The 20533-nt window shown below is 44.2% G+C and overlaps 1 protein-coding gene across 4 annotated transcripts in view; it reads right to left on the bottom strand.

Annotated features, from left to right (window-relative positions):
- The window catches only part of LOC138996253 (transcription termination factor 2-like), a 37241-nt gene extending 20520 nt beyond the window's left edge, over positions 1-16721 (bottom strand). For 2 of the 4 annotated variants that reach the window (XM_070397286.1, XM_070397289.1), the window contains exons 1-9: positions 16641-16721; positions 16459-16561; positions 10125-10191; positions 8412-8859; positions 7915-8103; positions 6047-6174; positions 4468-4549; positions 2688-2807; positions 1332-1482 (exon numbers count right to left, since the gene is read on the bottom strand). In XM_070397286.1, coding sequence (XP_070253387.1) covers positions 1332-1482; positions 2688-2807; positions 4468-4549; positions 6047-6174; positions 7915-8103; positions 8412-8859; positions 10125-10191; positions 16459-16561; positions 16641-16668 — 1316 coding nt within the window. In that variant the 5' untranslated portion in view covers positions 16669-16721. Of the gene's footprint in view, positions 1-1331; positions 1483-2687; positions 2808-4467; positions 4550-6046; positions 6175-7914; positions 8104-8411; positions 8860-10124; positions 10192-16458; positions 16562-16640 lie in introns of those variants that run through there. The other 2 variants (XM_070397287.1, XM_070397288.1) reach the window with 2 other exon arrangements.
- Positions 16722-20533: the final 3812 nt, after the last annotated feature.

The raw sequence follows: 20533 nt of genomic DNA, 5'->3' as shown, positions 1-20533 counted from the left end.
TCTTTGTTTGTTTGTAAAATGTTTTTGTTTTTTTAAATATATTTTATTGATTTTTACAGAGATGAAGGGAGAGGAATAGAGAGCTAGAAACATCGATCAGCTGCCTCCTGCACACTCCCAACCGGGGATGTGCCCACAACCAAGGTACATGACCTTGACCGGAATCGAACCTGGGACCCTTGAGTCCGCAGGACAACGCTCTATCCGCTGATCAAACCGGTTAGGGCTGTTAAATGTTTTAATGATTTTTTACAGAGAGGAAGGGAGAGGGGGTGAGGGTTAGAAACATCGATGAGAGAGAAACATCAATCAGCTGCCTCCTGCACACCCCCTACTGGGGATGGGCCTGCACCAAGGTACATGCCCTTGACCGGAATTGAACTTGGGACCCTTCAGTCCGTAGGCTGACACTCTATCCACTGAGCCAAACCAGTTAGGCCAACAAATCCATTCTTAACTAGATCAGCAAGTATTCAACTCAGACCCTTATATCATAGTTAGGAACAAAAAAACAAATTATTTAAAACCAAAAGACAAAGACTAGGGCTCAATTTAACATCTGAGGAAATATTCCCCTTCCTGATAATTCCTACTCAGGAATTCAGTTAGGTCTAATCCTAAACTCTTGCATCTAAAACTTCTTAGACCATTCACATATGAAAAATACAGTCATCTATATATATAAAAGGCTAATATGCAAAGTGTCCCCTGGGGAGTTTGACTGGGAGTTCAATTGCTCGCTATGATGTGCACTGACCACCAGGGGGGCGGCATGGAACAAAGGAAGCCCCGGCTGGCAGCCAGCAGCCAGCAGCCAGGGAAGGGAGGCCCCAGCCGGCAGCCGGAAGGCCCTGATCAGTCCTGATCGCTGGCCAGGCCTAGGGACCCTACCCGTGCACTACTTTCATGCACCGGGCCTCTAGTAAAAATATAATCGGCCTACATCAACTAATCGTTAATAGTTGTATCAAGATGCTCTTTAAGACTGGGCTAGTTCCATTCACACTAACAAAAAAGAATGTGAATTTGGAATCAGAAATTCACCATCATGAAATACCTGTGACGGAGCCTCTTCTACCAGGGAATGCAGCTGCTGCCTGGCTGACAACTGAGGCGTGTTTGGCCTGCTCACATGGCAGCTTTTTTTGCAATGTGCCAAAAGAACACCGTATCTCTCAATAGTTATCTCTTAATACAGGTGAAGGCTGTTTGGGGATAAGAGTACCTTTGGTCCTGACAATATCATTAGTTCTGATTAAATGAAACCTCAGGGGAAGCAGGCAGTCAATGAGGCCTCTGAAGCCCAGTGACTTCAACATTTCTGTACTTACACTTTTGCACGTTGATCCCGGTTTGGGCCATGATAGAGATAGACTCTCAGTTTGTTGTGGCTCACACGTTTCTCCACCTCCTCTTTCCAAAGGGAGATCAAGGAAGCAGGACAGATGATAAGTGTTCCTTGGGAAGTAAACTCAGTGGAGTCTCAAGAGGAGGAAAAAATCAACACCTAGTTACACCCATTAAACAGCCTTTAGTCTCTGAGAGACATTACCTTTCTCTCGACTGGCTTCATTCCTTCAATCAATATTTTTAACAACTGCTGCTCTTATTTCTAAACATAGGTAATAGCAGAATAGGAAAGGGAAGCGATGGCCTTTTAACTCAAAAACTTAATTACTTCTTATTTACCCTTACATAGGTGTCAGAGAGGCTAAAAAAGGAGAGGTAAGCGTGTAGTACACAACTTCAGTCTAAAAACCAAAAAAAAAAGTGTACTCTCAGTGGCCAGAAGGTAGAAGCTGGATCATACCCGAACTCATCCTGGGCTTTATGGGGGAGTATTATTTTTTTTTCTGAAAAGCATTAACTTAATTATATCTACATTAAAATGTAAGTACAAAAACCCCTAAGATGGGCAAACATTATTTTGGAACCAGGTAGTAATGTAGTATTTGTACCACTGCCCCTCATTCCGTGTGTGTGTGTTTGTATACATGCGTGCATGTGTGCATAAGTGTAAGTGTGTGCACACCTAAGCTGCTACTCCACACAGGGACATAGAATCCAGCTGCAACAGTGGTCATCAGGGGCTTGAGAGCAGACGGTCACTGATTTTTTTAACTATCTAACCACTTGAGAAATGTACTGTGTCCATGGCAACTTACTGTGGTGGTGTCTATAAACAATACACAGGACTTAAAGTACTTATAGCCATTACAGATTAAAAACAGGATGAAACAAGATACGAATTGTCTACAATCTGGAAACTTCCAGAACTTCAGAAACATGGAAAACAGCTTCTGCTATGGTGGCTCAAATCTGAGTTTGTGACAGATCCTGCTTCAAAAAATAATACATTAACTAATCTGGACTTATCCTGTGGTTATATCCTCAATATTACTAAAAGTAATCATTATGTATAGACTGTCTCCTAGAGCCTTAGCTCTCTCCACAAAATTTTTCTAGTTCACAGGTCAAGCTAAGTTTATATTAAAAGAGAAAAAAGACCACTTAAATTAGCATATTCAGCATCAGAAATGATACTGTAGGAAAGTAGTCTAACACTAGATTTCCAATAGATTAATAAATATGACCAAAGGTGTACTTTTGTAGCTTAAAAGTTTTCACTCTTCACTTTCTCAAATGATTGATGTAGGAAATGACAGGCCACGAAGGCACTTGAATACCATCTTTGGAAAGCGAAGTCAAGGTCGTGTTTTTGTCCTTCTCTTTGTTTTTCTCTTGATCCTTCTGGGTCAGAATGAGTGCAATCATTGTCAGGGTTTTTCCTAATCCCATATCATCCGCTGCAAAATAAAAATAAAGACAGGAGAGTTAATTACTTAGGGCAAACAATCAACTCAGCTTCCAGAAAAAAAATATATCCTATGCCTACTTTCTTGGTGCTTCTACATTTCTGGAGTTACAGTTAACTCAAAACAGTCCTCCATCCCCTTAATTTATTCATCAGAGTGAGGCATGAGTTAACATTCCTTGAGAACTGTGAATGTTTCAGTAATTGAACGTATCTAGTTTAATGTTTATATCCTGCAAAATAGTATCCTCATTTCAACCATTTAAAGAATCACTCTGACATAAGCAGAATTAAAGTGTGACGGCATGAATTCCGGTTCAAATCGTGGCTTTGCTGCTGTGCAGAAAAAGAGGAAACACAGCTATCCACTGGAATCCCTGCTTCCAGGGAAGACTGACCTGTGGCTGGCATCTGGGAACTCACCATTCCCTGAACTGACCAGAGTGGCTCACTGGCCCTAGCTGGTTTGGCTCAGTGGATAGAGCGTTGGCCTGTGAACTGAAGGGTCCTGGGTTCGATTCTGGTCAATCTCCCAGGCTTGATCCCCGGGAGGCATGCAGGAGGCAGGTGATCAGTGATTCTAATCATTGATGTTTCTATCTCTCTCTCTCTCTCTCTCTGAAATCAATACAAATATATTTTTTTTAAAACGAGTGGCTCACTGTGCTTACCCTATTTGTACAAACAACACGGTTTATGCTGAATGCCTGCTTTCCCGCTGGAAGCATGGAACTTACATACATACCAGGCTGAAGCTGCCTATGTGACCAGCCCCAGGAAATACCTTGGGCACCGGATCTCTAACAAACCTCCCTGGTTGGCAGCATTGCACGTGTTCTCACATCTCACTGCTGGGAGAATTACGTTTGCCCTGTGTGACTCCCATGGGAAAGGCCTCAGAAGCTGGCACCCGGACTTTCCCTGGACATTATCCCATGTGCCTTTTCCCTTTGCTGAGTCTGATTTGTATCAAATAAATGTTGTTACTATTTTTCTTTTGTAATACAATATAGCCATGAGTGTGACTATATGCTCTATGTCCTCCTAGCAAATCACTGAATCTGGAGGTGGTCTTGGGGACCAACATAGCCACTTACTAGCCACAGTGGACATCTGTCATGTTTTTCTAGAAGCTGAGCACCTTGGAAAACGTAGTCTGATGAGTCCTCGAAGCAGAGCCTGAAAAACCTGCTTCCTCGGCTTCCTGCAGCGAAAGCAGTGCCAACATGACCCGCTCCACAGACCACCAGTACTCACCTAGATTTAGATATAAGCGACCCGAGAAAAGAGGCTAGAAGGGCTGGGCACAGAAGTGTCTGATTTTGGGGTAGCAGTGCCTGATAGAGTGAAGCAGCCATGACAGTTTCCACAAGACATTACCTTATTACTTGGTTTTGACCATTGCTCCCGCCTGGCTCTCCACACCTCCCACCACAGAATAAACCGTCTCTGCTTAACCAGCCAGAGTCAGTTTCTACTGCTGGCAACCGGGACCAGACTGATCCTACTGCTGAGCGTCCTGCACATGCTGTTTAGCCATTCTGAACCCGTTTCTCAACTGTAACAGAGGGCAACAACCCCAGAGGTGTGGAGAGGATCATATGAAATAGTACAGCAGTATCTTTGTTAGCTCTTTCCATAATACCACTTACCCAGAATTCCTCCTTGTGGCTTCTGACTTTCCCGCCACAGTAACCAGGCTAATGCCTGCTTCTGGTGCAGCAGCAAAGGGACCTGACAAAAGTAATCACCAAAAGTCAAGTTCAAATTCCTCATGAGAGGCTATCCTGGATCCTGCCCACAGCGACGCCACATCCTACTCTTTTATTTTCTCTAAGTGATCCCCCAATAGTCTAGATGTCATATAACCTTAAAGTCCTTGACTCCACCGTGTCCCCTTGGGTACCCATACATCCTGGACTGCCCGGGACAGTGTGATTTATGCCTATTGTCCAGCATGTCTATCAAGCACCCCCTCTCTCACCCTCAAGTGAGAGTCCTGGTTTGTCTGCCTAATCAGCCAAAGTCAGTTTCTACTGCTTGTAACCCACGCCTCTGACTGGTCACTCTGCTTTCATCAGCCATTTTGTTGGCTTTTCCATATTATCTCTTCAAGTAGAGGCCCTATGCACGAAATTCGTGCAAGAGTAGGCCTTCACAGGCACAGCTGTCTTGGCCCTCACAGCCCTGGCTTGGTCTGGAAGGTCGTCCAGAAGGATGTCCCGATGGCCGTTCCTTTGCTTGGCGGATTTGCATATTATGCTTTTATTATTATAGATTTCACTCTCCTCTCTGTAGCTAAATCCCAGTCTGCACTGTTAACCATAATTTTCAACAGCCCTTTAACTGGCACCCCTCTCTCTAGTCTTTTCTTGCTCCTGTTTATCTTGTACTCAGTGACAAAAATAATCTTCATAAAACACCCTTGCTCAAAATTCTACAGTGATTCCATAGTATCTCTTGAGCTAGTGTGATCTAAGCCCCTTCACCAAGGCCAGGCTCCACAGCACAGGAGTCTTCCCACTCAGTAACATCACCTGCTGCTCCTGGTTCAGGTCCTGATGTCACCCTGTCACTCTCTGTATCTTCCCTCTAAACACCCCTCCCTCTAACTGGGGTGTCTGGGTTCCATCCTCCCAGCTATCTTTAGGCCTGCAGCTTCAAGGCACAAAGTGGGCAGACAACTAGTAATTACTGACCTAGCGTGACTTTTCCTTTATTTTGAATCTCTTTTGCATTTGTAGACAGTCTATAGTGCCTTACAATGCACATTTCATCCTACCTTCAAGTCACTTTCTATTGTTCTGTGTATGTTGTGCAGGCACTGTCACCCTAACTAGTTCTTTAAGAGCAGCAGTTCCTCTGTATCCTGTGGTGTCCACCAAAGGTTGTTAAGTAGATCTGCTTCTGCTATAGACGTGGAGAGCTGACCCTTGAACAAAGCGGATCTGAATTGTGCAGGCCCAATTTATATACGGATTTTAAGTATAAGTGGATCCATGCAATTCAACAGTATTGTGCAAGGTCAACTGTATAACTTTATGACTTTAAGGAAAAAAAAAAAAATGCTTATTTCTCACTGCTAAACAGAAAGGGACAAAATAATGCAAGGGAAGCCACTGAAGCATTATCTGTAGGAAACACGTCCGAGCGGCACTCTGCTGAGCTGTCGCACAGTGGTCACCTCTCCATGGGCACGGGGACACCGCCACAGGCCACTCCCTGGCTCACCGTCAACCCAGCTGGGTCCTCTGCCACAGCTGTCTCACCAGGACATGACTCAAGTGATCGATGCAGCTCATCAATGGCTTCACTTGTGATTTTCCACATGGAGTGAAGGCGGTCTTGGTTTGGAGGGCCTGTGTACAGAGAGGTGTTACCTAAAGGTGACATAGCCAGTAGCATGTCCTGGTTATGGCTGCAAAAAGAAATTCGTTATTTGCCAAATGATGGATTTGTATGGACTAAAAATTCTTTTTCTTTATTTTTAATTATAGCTGACATACAATATTGGACTAAAAGTTTCTGCCTGCAGATTCTCCTAGCCCACAGGCTCCTCTATCCCAATATTCTGTTTGTTTGTGGGTGTGTGGGTTTTTTAAATCACATAATAAAGGACAAAATAATATAAAGTAAAATGAAAAAATAAGGTAACCCATCATATTTTTGGTAAGTTTTTTCCAGCTTTGAAGAGGTGGCAGAGAAAATTTAACACCATCAGTATTCTGGAAGGAAAAGATCACTGGGGCCAAGTGCAAGGAGTTAGCAACAGAAAAGGCCAAGCCAGGCGAGGCTGAGGCAGACAGAGACCGCCCTATAGCGCACAACAGAGCCGAATGCCCTGCTCCAAGAAATACTTCATGCTGGTAGCCCAGCCTTCTAGACAATTCTAGTGAAGGTAGTTAACAAATGCAGGTGCTTGAGTGCTACTCTTCTCATCTGTGCCTGTTCAAAAAACAAGGGAAGAACAGATTAAAGTTCAGAAAAGTAAAGGAATTATTTGTGAGGAGAGGGCAAGAGAGAGTGGGATGAGCACCATTGCAATAAGCTAGGGAAAGCTTCCTAGAATGTGCAGCATTACAGGCGCATAAAACTATGCATAAAACTAACTGCAATTTTAGGGATGAAATATTCAAGTAAGAGCTTTCTCGATCAATAAACATTAACCATTTAGATATTAAAATGCTTCAAAAAAAACTATTTTATTTATTTATTTATTTATTTATTTATGGAAAACTATTTTAATGGGATTATTTCCAAAACCTTAATAATCCAATTTTCCTCTAGGTGTCTCAGTCACCATTGAGTAGGGATGATGCTGTAACACAGTAACGTTTTCAAAACATTCCTGTGCCCCCCTGACTACTCTGCTACTTTAACAAGTATGCCTTCTCTGTGCCCTTCTAGACGAGCCATAGCTTCCTCAGGCAGAGTATAGAGCCCCTTGTGAACGACGCTCTTCAGCTTTCTCCCGTCTCCCTTTTCTCCCCGTCTGCTTCCTTCTCCCCCTTCCCTTTTCCTCTAGCAGTTCTCACTGGGGGGAAACTGGTCACTGCCAGCCAACCTGAGCTCCTGGCTCGTGATCAACACGCCAACCGATCCTATTACATAACCGAGGCTCTCCCTGAGATCTTCATTCTGCAGTTACTTCTAAATTCATCATTTTCTGGAAAGTTCAGGATGAAAAGGTTGAGCTACACAGGGTGTTACTGCTCTTGATGGGTCTACTGCTATCGGTCTTCAGTCATGTCATTCCTCTGCTCTGCTTAACAGACACAGAGGGAAGACAAATGTATCTGCTGGTCTACCTACTTCACCATGCTGTGAGTTCAAGTTTCCATTCACATTTACTACTGACTCCTACGTGCCGGCCCCTGGCTGACTGATCAAGGTCAGTGAACCAGGCAGACACAGTGTCTGCCCTCACAGAGATCTAAACACACTGTGCAGAGCTCAGCTGGGCATCGAAATCTTTCTCACACAGGCAACTAACAACTCAGGAATGGCTTCGCCTTCATGTGCGCAGAAAGACATCTACCAGACAGAATTTTACCTCCTATGGGTAGCTATTCACAACAGGGCCAGGCCCTTGATCTTACCTCCATAGCGCTGACTGGACTGTCCAGCAGCTGCCTGGCTGGCAGCCTTCAGTCCCAGAGAACCCAGAGGCTGGAGAGCCTGACCCTGCAGCTGTAGGGGTTTGGGTGGCACCAAGTGGGGAGGGGCAGTGGTAGTTTTGGCGAAGCTACTCTGCTGTGGTACTTGAGTGCTACTCTTCTCATCTGTGCCTGTTCAAAAAACAAGGGAAGAACAGATTAAAGTTCAGAAAAGTAAAGGAATTATTTGTGAGGAGAGGGCAAGAGAGAGTGGGATGAGCACCATTGCAAAAGCTAGGGAAAGCTTCCTAGAATGTGCAGCATTACAGGTGCATAAAACTATGTTTCTCTAGCCTCTCGAATCTTGGGCTGCTCCTTGCTGAGGTGTCCTGCTTCCAGGGGCTTGCTTATTGGGTTTTGGCTGCGAACAGTTTGAGGCAAAGGCCTGGTCTTCTTTTCTCTCAGAGGTTCTGATTCTTTTTGGACATAATGACTCTTACCATTCAGGTTCTCCTGAGGAGCTGCTGATGGTTTTCTCAGCTCATTACCATGGCACTGCTTGGATTTCATCTCAGGAAGGTTTCTTTTGTGCGTCCCTTCAATTCCCTTTGCTTCACACCGAAGCTCTGCTTTCTTCCCTCGTGGCTTCTCTTGATCTGCAGATTTTTCCTTTACCACCCGGCCAGATGAGAGATCTTTCTCCACCCAACAGTTAGATTCAGGCTTCTGTTCCTTCTTTTGATCCAAGAGTGGGTCTTCCTTTTCCCTTTGCTTCTTATCAGCCATCTTTTCCACATCTTCACCTTTGATGAGATGTTTCCGCAGAGACGGTTCTTGATTCTTGTCAAGTACCTTGAACGGATTTCTCTCCTGGATGGAAGGATAATGAGATGGCTCAGATGCATGTTGAGACTTGCTGGTTACAGAATACTCTTTGGAATTAGGATCCTACAGGAAAAAGAACATGATCCTATATAATAAACGGCCAATATGCAAATTGACCGAACAGAGGAATGACAGGTCGCTATGACATGCACTGACCACCAGGGGGCAGATGCTCAACGCAGGAGCTGCCCCCTGGTGGTCAGTGTGATCCCACAAGGAGAGCACCGATTAGTCAGAAGCTGGGCTGAGGACTGATAAGCACAGCAGTGGTGGTGGGAGCCTCTCCCGCCACCGCGGCAGCACTAAGGATGTCCAACTGCCAACTCTGGAGCAGGCCTAAGCCATCAATGGACATCCCCTGAGGGATCCCAGGCTGTGAGAGGGCACAGGCCAAGCTAAGGGACCCCCCCTCCCCTGAGTGCACCAGGCCTCTAGTCTAATATAAGATATTAATGCAAACTTCATTTCTAGAATGCCTTTTTCTTCCAGAAGAAATGGAAACAGAAAAAGCACTACGATATTTCTGAACATGCCTGGAACTATCCCTGCCTCTAGAAAATACTCCTGTCAAACTCATGAAGTACTTGTTCCTTAATAGCACTTTCAATGCTTGGCTCCTTCTCGGTCCATGATCACTGCTTTCCAGGCCTCCAGGAAATGTGCTAACTAAATCAAAGAGCTTTTCTAATAGCAACAGCCACATGAATTCTTTTCATGAAAAACTATTTGCTCAGGATGAACTTTTCCCCAAACCAAATCAAGGTCCTATGCTTACTTGATTTGGAAGGTCTCACTGTGGAGTCTAGAATCATAAGTTCAAGCTATCCCTCCATCAAAACAAGTCTCATCACCTCCCTAGGTCTAGTTTCTCACCTACTGGATATCTGTGGGATCTCTCCTAGTTCTCTTGTTCTAAGAGCTTATGAATTTTAATCAGCTTATACCAATATCAAGGACATATCAGTCTATAAAAAGATGCTGAAGTTATTCAAGTAAATCTAAATCTTCCCCCAAGTAAGAGAATATTGACTACACTTAAGACCTCCGAAAATATTTAGGTAAGTAAAATAGAAGACAGTTAATTAATTCTTTTTTTCTTTTCTATTTCTCCAACAGGGAGCAGTTAATTAATTCTTTAGTATAACCAAATAGTCCTTTGAATTAAAAGTCACAACAGGGTTTATCTTCCTTAAAGAAAAGAACTGCCTTTCAGAGACAGTATGATGAAGACCGGCCAGTTTCTGTTGTACTTCCAAGTTTTTTCAGGTGATGCCACAGATTAAACAGTCTGAACAGAGCAGGTCTGAAAACAGGTGAATAACTCCTACCTGCCATGGGATAGATCCACACCATTGTTTCTTCTCAGCCTTACTTCTAGTGCATCGGAATAACAATCTAATGTAGTATAAAACACAAATAATCAAGGATGTGGAAATCCATTAAAACACATGTGAAAGCAAATACTGATTCCACTATAAGAAGAATGTAATGTCTGTAGCATATTAATTATTTTCCAGGACACGGGTTATAAACAACAAGGATGAAGAAACCAGCTAGAGGAGGACGGACCTCCTCAAGTCAGTCTCTTTCATCAGAAAGCAAATCCTCCCTTCTTCCTAAGGGCTGGCTGTCCAACCCAGCATCACACTGTCAGGCAGGCTGGGAGGATTCGAATCTCAGTCCTACCACATAACTAGCTCTGAAAATGAAGACACCGTATTTGACTGGCCCCTGTGGCAGTTTACTTTCCTATAAAATGGTAAAAAGTAATAATAATCTATAATAATAAAAGCATAATATGCAAATCGACCGAACGGCTGTCTGGATGTCCTTACGGACAACCTTCCAGATGAAGCCGGGGCTTCAGCCTCAGGATCGAGGCAGCCACCACGGCTGTGAAGACCTACTCTTGCACGAATTTCGCTCATCGGGCCTCTAATAAATAAGTACCTACCTCATTTGGTCACTGTGAAGATAACAGAGTCAGATCAAAGTTTGACCCATATTAAGTACTTAATAACTGCAGTCATTACTCCACTCCTGCAGCCACAGGGGCTCATTCCTATATCCAGACCTCTGCTTACAGCCTGGAACACTCCCTTGTCCTTATCTCTACCCAAATTTTAAGTCATTCAAGGCCAAGTTCAAGTCTGAATTCCTCCACTTTCTAAGTAATCTTGATTAGCAATAATCCCTTACTGTAGGTCTTAAAGTCACAGAAGCAGCTGGCATTTGAACACATCCAATTTGGCATTCTAACGTGTGCAGATAGGACTGCTCAATGACCTTCCTATGTCTAGTTCTTACCCAGTTTTGTCATAGGGCACTTAGGAATATGAGTTCACTGCTTTTACACTAAAACCAAGTTAAACAAAAATGGAAATGTAAAAAATGAAATTATAATTATCCTAAGGAAAAAACCCACAGGTGAAAATCTTTGTAATCCTCAAGTGAAGGCTTTTCTTGGCATGACTACTAGTATAAGAACCTACAGCTGAGAGACAAAGAATTTGGTAATTTCGACTACATGTTTTAAATTTCCATATAGTAAAAATACTATAGAGAAACCAAGGTGGTGGCATAGGTAAACACCTGAAATTGCTGCCTCGCACAACCACTTCAAAATACAACTAAAAGACAAAACAGACATCATCCAGAACCACAGGAAGGCTGGCTGAGTGGAAATTCTACAACTAGAAGGAAAGAGAAAAGCACACTGTGACTCAGAGGAGGTGCGGAAGTGCAGAGGTACGGAGGCTCGAGCGCGCGCACCGGCGGAAAGGGGCTGGCAATGGAGGACGCTGGTGGCTTTTGCAATCAGGAGGGAGGCACAAACTCCAGATGGCCCTGACTCCAGTTCCGGGCAAGTCTCTGGGGACCCAGACTCATAAGGGGAGAAACTAGACTGTCTGGCAGTGGGCGGAACTCGAGGGCGGCTTTCTCTCAGAGGTGCTTGCAGCGATTACCAGGACACTGAGACCTGGTACCTCTTAGGGCAGGACTGAGGATCAGCCCTAGCTGTTTGCTCCGCCCGGTTGATTCCCTGAGACCCCGCCCCACCCAAGCTGTGACAGAGGCTTTTGCATATGAATGGGCTGGCCCTTTGAGATATAAAATTACCTAACAAACTGCAGCTGGGTCAGAAAGACCCAGAACATCCAAAAGAAGGCCCAAGACCCCACAGAAGCTTGCATTGCTTCACAGCTGGGCCTCATCTGGGCACCTCCAAACCACAAACAAAGAAGAGCAACCTGCAGATCTCTCCATAGCTCCTGCTGGGTAGCCTCAGGCAGAGGCTAAATTAGCACCTCCTTAGAGATCGAAGAGCCGGTGTACCCAGTCGTCAGATTGGGACCATCCAGATTACAACTCCTCAGATCCATAAGGGACACACTCAGGGAGCAGACTCAGTGAGCACCAAAGCCCCACTGAAGCAAGTCTTGCTCCAGAAGGGTGTCTTCAGCACAGAGGTTCTCCCACTGCAGACACAGCTGATTCTCACAGCTAATTGGCCTAGAAGTCAATTCCTCCCAGTGATACCTACAACAATCAAGGTTTAACTACAAGACTGTGCACAAAGCCCACAAAGGGGTGCACCAAGAGTGTCCACCCCAGGTAATTGGGGAGGCTAAACCACTGGGCCCTATACGACACCTAGCACAGAAAGCCACTCTATCAACACAGGGAAGCGTAAAAAATGCGGAGACAAAGAAACAGGTCACAAATGACAGAAATGGAGGAAAGCCAACTACTGGATATAGAGTTCAAAACCACACTTATAAGGTTTTTCAAGAATTTTCTAGAAACCGCCAATAAATTTAGTGAGACCCTCGAGGATATGAAAAAGGACCAACTAGAAATTAAGCATACACTGACTGAAATAAAGAATAATATACAGAGATCCAACAGGAGACAAGAGGATCCCAAGAATCAAGTCAAAGATTTGAAATCCGAAGAAGTAAAAAACACCCAACTGGAAAAGCAAAAAGAAAAAAGAATCCCAAAATATGAAGATAGTGTAAGGAGCCTCTGGGACAACTTCAAGTGTCCCAACATCCGAATTATGGGGGTGCCAGAAGAAGAGAGAGGGCAAGATATTGAAAAACTATTTGAAGAAATAATGACAGAAAACTTCCCCTACCTGGTGAAAGAAATAGACTTACAAGTCCAGGAAGCACAGAGAACCCCAAACAAAAGGGATCCAAAGAGGACCACACCAAGACACATCATAATTAAAATGCCGAGGCCAAAAGACAAAGAGAAAATACTAAAAGCAGCAAGAGAAAAACAGTCAGTTCCCAAAAGGGAGTACCCATACAACTGTCAGCTGATTTCTCAACAAGACTATGCAGGCCAGAAGGGAGTGGCAAGAAATATTCAAAGCGATGAATACCAAGAACCTACAACCAAGATTACTTCATCCAGCAAAGCTATCATTCAGAATTGAAGGTCAGACAAAGAGCTTCACAGATAAGAAAAAGCTAAAGGAGTTCATCACCACCAAACCAGTATTATATGAAACGCTGAAAGGTATCCTTTAAGAAGAGGAAGAAGAAAAAGGTAAAGATAAAAATTATGAACAACAAATACATATCTATCAACAAGTGAATCTAAAAATCAAGTGAATAAAAAATCTGATGAACAGAGTAAACTGGTGAATATAATAGAATCAGGGGCATAGAAAGGGCGTGGACTGACAATTCTCGGGGGGTGGGGGAAGGGGTGTGGGAAGAGACTGGACAAAAATCGTACACCTAAGGATGAGGACAGTGGCGGGGGGGGGGAGGGGGGGAGGTAAGGGCAGAGGATGGGGTGGAAACTGGGTGGAGGGGAGCTATGGGGGGGGGGGGAAGAGGAAGAACTGTAATAATCTGAACAATAAAGATTTATTTAAAAAATACTATAAGCAAATTCTAAGACAAAAAGCAAGCTGGGAAAAGTAATTGCTACACATATTACAAAGGGCTGATATCCTTTACATACAAGGATTACTCCTATTGTACAACACAGTGAATGATACTCCATAACACCTACTAGGTACTGGCTTTACTGACGTGGGTTCTTTAAGGGTTGTTGGGGCCTGAGGTCCTTCTGGCCCACGCCCTAATGCCTCTTTGTCAGCAGCCTAGGTAATCTTCATTGGCCAGATAATCTGCATGCCAATTTTACCCAAAAAGTAACCACTCAAGGAATTTTCTAGACATACCAAGATTCAAGTGTTATTAAAAATAAAATATTCTGAGCATCCTACTAAAACCAGTTTCTTAAAGAACTAACTTCTATTATTACTTATAGGCAAAAGAGTATTATTATTTCCACCCATTTTGATCCCATATCCTTGAGAATAAAAAGTAAAAGGGCTGGGGGCAGGGAGAGAAAAAAGAGAACATGAACTCAGGAGCTCAGTGACAATGTCCCACATTTGTAAATCAGGGTGTGCCGCTTTTATGTGGTAAACACTCGTGTCAAGGCAAGAGTTCTTCCCACGGGTTCTACTGAATGACTAGCATAGCTTCCTTCATTGCCCAACAGAGGGCCATGGCTGAAGGACCAGTCAAATGCTGGTGAGTGGGACCATCTGGTGTTTAAGTTGGAGAACTGCACACAAATGCAGCTGCACTCCAAGGTGTCTAGAAGGGGCATAACTTGGCTGCACCTGTCTCCTGCTCAGGTTAAGCTTTACTCATAATGGTATTAATTTGGGGAAATAAAGTACCTAAGTTCTTGAAAAGAAAAGCCACTTTGGGGGAAGTAGGGGCTGTATTCCCGGAGGTCATTCTCAAGAGTAAACTATAGGAGTTCTGGCTAAAGGTATTATTGTTTGCAAAGGACATCATCATCATCCATGGGCTTGTCTACTTCCGTTTATATTTCCCGCCTGCACCACACAGCTGGATGCATGTTTTTTGTTGTGGTTGTATGCTGCAGAACTTTATTTTCTTCATCCTAAAACCACCTTTTAAAGTTCTAGTAAATACCTCCTGGTAATAGTGCTTTGGATTTGGGCTAAAAAATTACATTTAGCATACTTTTTTTGCCCTATTTTAAAACAATGATCACCTCTCAGCTTCACCTACCTAGTATGAAGAATATTAATGATAAGTTCTCAAAATTCTATGTTTAGCCTAAACCTCTCTTCAAAGCTGCACACTCAACTCTTTTAGCTGGTTTCACATTACACAAGACATGATTAATCCAAAGCTCTCTACGTGATCACATCCCAACCCTTTCTTCCTGTCTTGCTTAATGGTATACTCATCACCCATAAACCCCAACTCAGCAACCATTTATTGAGCACTGACAATAACCTAAACACCAGACTAAATGCATCACACACAGCCCCACTGTGTCCTCACAACTCAGGAAAGTCGCCCAGGGCTGCTACCATGATCACTATTCCTGATGAGAAAGAAGGGAAGAAGCATGCTTCAATGCCCTATGGGAAAGTTCGTCTTATCAATTCTCTTTCAGCAAGTTTCCTGCAATCTAAGTGTATCCGATTCCACTGCCACTGCCTCAATCCAAGCCCATTTTTCTCACTAGGTTTGAATACCAGCAATGTAACTTATAACCATGGGAACGTGGATTCCATTCTAACCTCTCTACATTTCTCCTTATCTGTCTGTAAAACAGGGGTATTGAAACTTATCGCAGCAAAATCTACGACAATAAGAGATAATGAATATGCTATGTAGCTATTATTTCAGTGGTCTCTTTGCCTCCACTATCTTCACTTTCTAATCTACCCTCCATAGTTCGTTCTTCTTTAATGAAAATTGGATAAAAAATTCTTCAGTGGTTTCCTACCACCTAGAACAGTGTTTCTGCACGATAGAGCCCCTAGTAGTTTGCAAATGGTTTCATGTACTAGAAGCGTACCAGCCCCACTATATCAAAGAAAACAATCAAAACTTGAAATTTTTAAAAATTCCATTTATAACCGCATCAAAAACCATAAACATTGAGGACTAAAATGAGCAAAAAGGGTACAGAACTCCATAATGAAAACTATTCAACAGTACTAAGAGGAAATTTTAATGTCATAAATAAAGTAGCAACGAAAATAATTTTATGGTTGGGGGTCACCACAACAGGAACTGTATTAAAGGGTCGGGGCATTAGGAAGGTTGAGAACCACTGCAAGTAACTTGTTTCTTTGGGTTATCATTATCACCACTTAAATGCAGAGAATCTTGTTTTTAGATGGGGCCATCGGGGTGTTTTGACCTCAAACACTTAAAAACCAGTTCAGCCTAAAACTAATTCAAAACAAGGCCCAACTATTTCCTACTATGCCTGTAGGTCCTCAGTTAAAGGGGGCGGAGAAGGGGAATGTCCAGGTTGCGTAGGCCCGACAAATAAATAGAAACCCAGAGCTGGAAAGGACCAAAGGATTAGAGGTAGCCTATCCCCCATTATACGGCTCTTGGGGACCCAGAGAGGGTGAGCAACCAGGCTCGGGTCACACAGCAAGCAGGAGCGGAGCGTCTCCCCAGCACCCGCTGCGGTCCTGGGATTACCAACTACTTCAAGGGCCCTGGCTCCGCAGACCAGGGGCCCCACCGCTCGCTCCTAGTCCCTGTGACGCCGGGCGCTGAGCCGGCGGCTCCTCCCGGGAGGCCCCGCGAGGTCACGGGGAGTCGGGCCCAGCTCGGGACTTACTCGGTGGGCTGCGCGAAGTCGCAAGCGTCCTCCTGGCACACGTAGAAGCTCTTCCCTTCATTCGGGCCATCGCGAACGTCTGTCTTCAGAAAGCAGGGAGTCCCTGAGGAGAGAAGGTCGACAACAATTACCCCATGACAGGTGGACCGACTCTGCGGGGCCCTCGGACCCTGGCCCCTCACCATGCTGCGGACACCTAACTTCTCCCATCGCAATCCTTCCGGCCTCTCCCACGAAGCCTCGCCCGAACGCCTGCTTCCGCTTTTCAGTCGGTCCTCCAGAACCAATCATCAGTCTTAATCCCATAATTCACCGCCGTGGCATTAACCCCACCCTCTAGCTATTATCAGCCAATCATCCTGGAGGTTTGCTCACCTCCAACCAATCATAGCTGCACTAAGTCTTGGCACGCGCAGAAATCAAATCTGAGGCTGAGGCGTGAGGGCGGGGCATTTGGCTGGGGGGCGTTGCTAAGGCTGGAGGGTGGTTTAGACAGGAGGTGGGCGGGGAGAGAGAGGCTTCGCTTGGCAGGAACTCGGGGAGCTACGGGCTGGACTAAGGCTGGGGCGACTCGGGTTTCCACTTAAGACCCTCTAGGGGGCGGCCGTAGAGGAAACACGGATTTACAAACCGCAGGGAGGAGCGCTGCAGAGAAGGCTTGCTCCGTCAGGTGGCCGAGAACGCCGCGAGCTGCCCGGGTCTCCCCGGGCCGGGGCCTGGCGCTCGGGGGGCGCTCTGGCGCTGTGCTCGGTCACGGTCACTGGGGAGGACAGGCCTGGAGGAGCGGCCCCCGCAGGAGGAGCCGTAGAACTTGTGGTGCTGGAGCGGCGGGGGCAAGAGGGGGTGCGAGTGAGAGGTGATGGGGGCGTCCCTTAAAGCTGCGTGGTGAGCTGACAGGTCGGCCCCAGGACAGGCATAACGGACCCCACAACAGTCTTTTAAATTTGTGTAGCGCTTTGGACCCCACAGAGTGCCTACGCACGCATGTCTCTCTACTCCACAACCTGGAGAGATGGGCAGCATTTTATGGAGGACCCCGAGACTCGGGTTAAAGCCACACCCCCCAGGTCATAGAAGCAGCGAATTACCGACAGGTGCCCAGGGGACCGCGCAGCTGCCTCCCGTGTGTGTACAGATACAGGGGTCCTCAAACTACTGCCCGCGGGCCACATGCATATACAAATATTGTATTTGTTCCCGTTTTGTTTTTTTACTTCAAAGTAAGATATGTGCAGTGTGCATAGGAATTTGTTCATAGTTTTTTTTTAAACTATAGTCTGGCCCTCCAACGGTCTGAGGGACAGTGAACTGGCCCCCTGTTTAAAAAGTTTGAGGACCCCTGGTACAGAATGTTCTCTAGACGCTGGTAGTGTAGGGGTGGAGGGGAACTTTGTCAAACTTTTTTTCTACTAGTATGCTCTGATAATATTAAAAATCGAGGGTGAAATTAAAGGAAAGGGGACTGTATTTGAAATCGCAATCCAAGTTATCTATTAAAAAGGGAGGAATAGCCTAGCCGGTTTGGCTCAGTGGATAGAGCCTCAGCCTGCTGACTGAAGAGTTCCGGGTTTGATTCCGGTCAAGGGCGCATGCTCGGGTTGCGGGCTGAATCCCAGTAGGCGAGGCGGCGTGCAGGAGGCATCCGATGGGTGATTCTCTCATCATTAATGTTTCTGTCTCTCCCTCTCCTTTCCTCTCTGAAATAAATATATATATATCCCTAGCTGGTTTGGCTCAGCAGATAGAGCATCAACCTCCAGACTGAAGGGTCTCCGTTGGATTCCTGGTCAGGGCACATGCCTGATTGTGGGCTCCATCCCCAGTAGGGGGGGTGCAGGAGGCAGCAATCAATGATTCTCAGCACTGATGTTCCTATCTCTCCTCTCCTTTCCTGTCCGAAATCAAAATATATTTTTTAAAAAGAAAAAAATGATTTTAAAAATGGAGGAATAGAAATCAGACTTATTGCAATAGAGATGGTTTCGTATTACAGCTATTGAGGGCCATATGGCCAGACATATGGTGTGGCATGTGCTGCTGTACTTAGTGGGGACAGCAGGACAGAAAAGCTGCAATGTCTAGGAAGCCTGGGCTATATGATCAATGTAAATGTCACGGGGGTCTGGAAGAGGGAAGGCAAACCTCAGGTATCATTTATTAGTTAAACAGTACATATTAAATAGCTTTTTGTGTGTCCGGTGTGGACTGGGCACTTCAGAAATAATAGAATTTATTTATTCATACGCACAAAGTTTCTAACAACTAAACAGAAAAGGCTTACTCAATATTTGGTAGAGACTGAACACTTAAATAATCATCTAAAATAGTATTTAAATGTGAAGATGAGTTGGGTTAGCAGTAAACTCTGTAGGGCTAGATAAAGATGTTCCTGGAACCTAAGTGGAGTTAGTTTATATATAACTACCCCTCTGAAATGCCTATAGATAAATTTAGAGATAAGACAAAGCAAAAACAAACAAATAGAGGCATTTTCATCATCCCCAGGTTATAATTCTTGCACTGAGACATTTTTAAGTACACACATTTAATAGACTCTGTATTGGGAGAAGCAGACCATAAACACTGGGTTTGCAGGAAGAGGGGCATAGTAATTTAATTAGTTTTTGAATAATATCCTTTTGAAACAAGACAAAATCAGGGCCTCCCTAAATATTCCATTCAGGAAGAAGCTCTTCCTCTGTAAGTATCCCAGCCAGTATCTCAGGTCCAACCCCATGAAAGTGTGCACAGCAAGATCACAGAAAGGGGGAATATTTCTTCCATAAATATGTGATATGCTAGACATCTGTAATAATGTCAACAATAAAAATAAAGGAAAAAATGTTTAGGCTCTGGACAGTTTATCCTACCTAATCATATTCATAAGAGTGAAAAAACAAGTTTGTCACTGGGTGAAGGGTGGCCATAATATCAGCATAAACTATCATGAATTGTACAATATACACTTTTCAATATATACACATACAGTAGGGTATGTGCATTAACTCTGACTCTTTATTCACATTTTTAACTTATGTCCTTAAATAGCTTGCAGACCTGTGGAGAAACCATTGAAGAATGTGCTTTACAGACCTCTATTTTGAGTCAAATTGAGATCTTGATTTGGTTTTTCTTTAGAGATTCATTTCCTCAAAAGGAACGCCTAGGCTAGGTCCTAGAGCTAGATGGCTTAAATACACCGGTTAATGGTCCAATAAATTCTTTCCATTCCGGGGCTAGTCAAACACAAAGTATGTGATGGGTTTGCTCCCAAACTGGATTGTGGTAATGGCTGCACAACTGTATAAATTTATTAAGACTCTGAAGTGCATACTTTAGGTGAATTCTGTGGTATCTAACTTATCCCTCAATAGAAGCTGTACAAAACAAAGAAACAAAGGATATAATGTATAAGCAATGTCAGAACATCAGCATGGAAAACAAGAGCTAAGGTTAATTATCTAAGCTATTTTGACATCTTAAGGAAATAAGAAGAAGTAAAATAGTAGAAACTGTTTCGTTTCAGACAATGTAGCTCCTTAAGCAGACTGGTTCTCCAATGTGTGAAATGAAATCCAGAATGGTTTAAACACTCATTGTTGTTTGTGGGGAAATAGAAGGAACATATTTTCTCTAGTCAGTGTTGTGCTGGCTGGCATATGTAAACACGTCAGACATCTAGAAGATAACAGTGGTAAGAAGCTCAGCTAGAACAGCCATCCCTTGACATCTTGGCACTATCCATATGATCTATAATAATTAAAGGGTGATATGCTAACTAGAACGGATGTCCTTCAGGATGAAGCTGTGGCTGGAGGGATGCCTGGGTCCCGAGTGCTAGAGGGAAGCCAGTTCCAGCAGCCGGGGGAAAGAAGGCCTACTCTTGCAAAAATTTTGTGCATTGGGCCTCTAGTTTAAAAATAATCAGCAAAGCCAGGTTTCAAGTTATTTGTAAAATTCCAACTTCTATGCAACCTTATTTTAAAATTAAATTATTCAATTGTGTTTTCCAATTAATTGGTAAACCAAAATATATTTAGTTTTCTGAATGTATATCCCTGTGGCTTTTGCTCAT

The sequence above is a fragment of the Myotis yumanensis genome, unplaced genomic scaffold, assembly GCF_028538775.1.
Source record: "Myotis yumanensis isolate MYYU_CA2020_CCGP unplaced genomic scaffold, mMyoYum1.0.hap1 SCAF_17, whole genome shotgun sequence".
Classification (NCBI taxonomy): Eukaryota; Metazoa; Chordata; class Mammalia; order Chiroptera; family Vespertilionidae; genus Myotis; species Myotis yumanensis.
The sequence above is the reverse complement of the archived record's forward strand: the minus strand, read 5'-3'. Positions and strand labels throughout refer to the sequence as shown.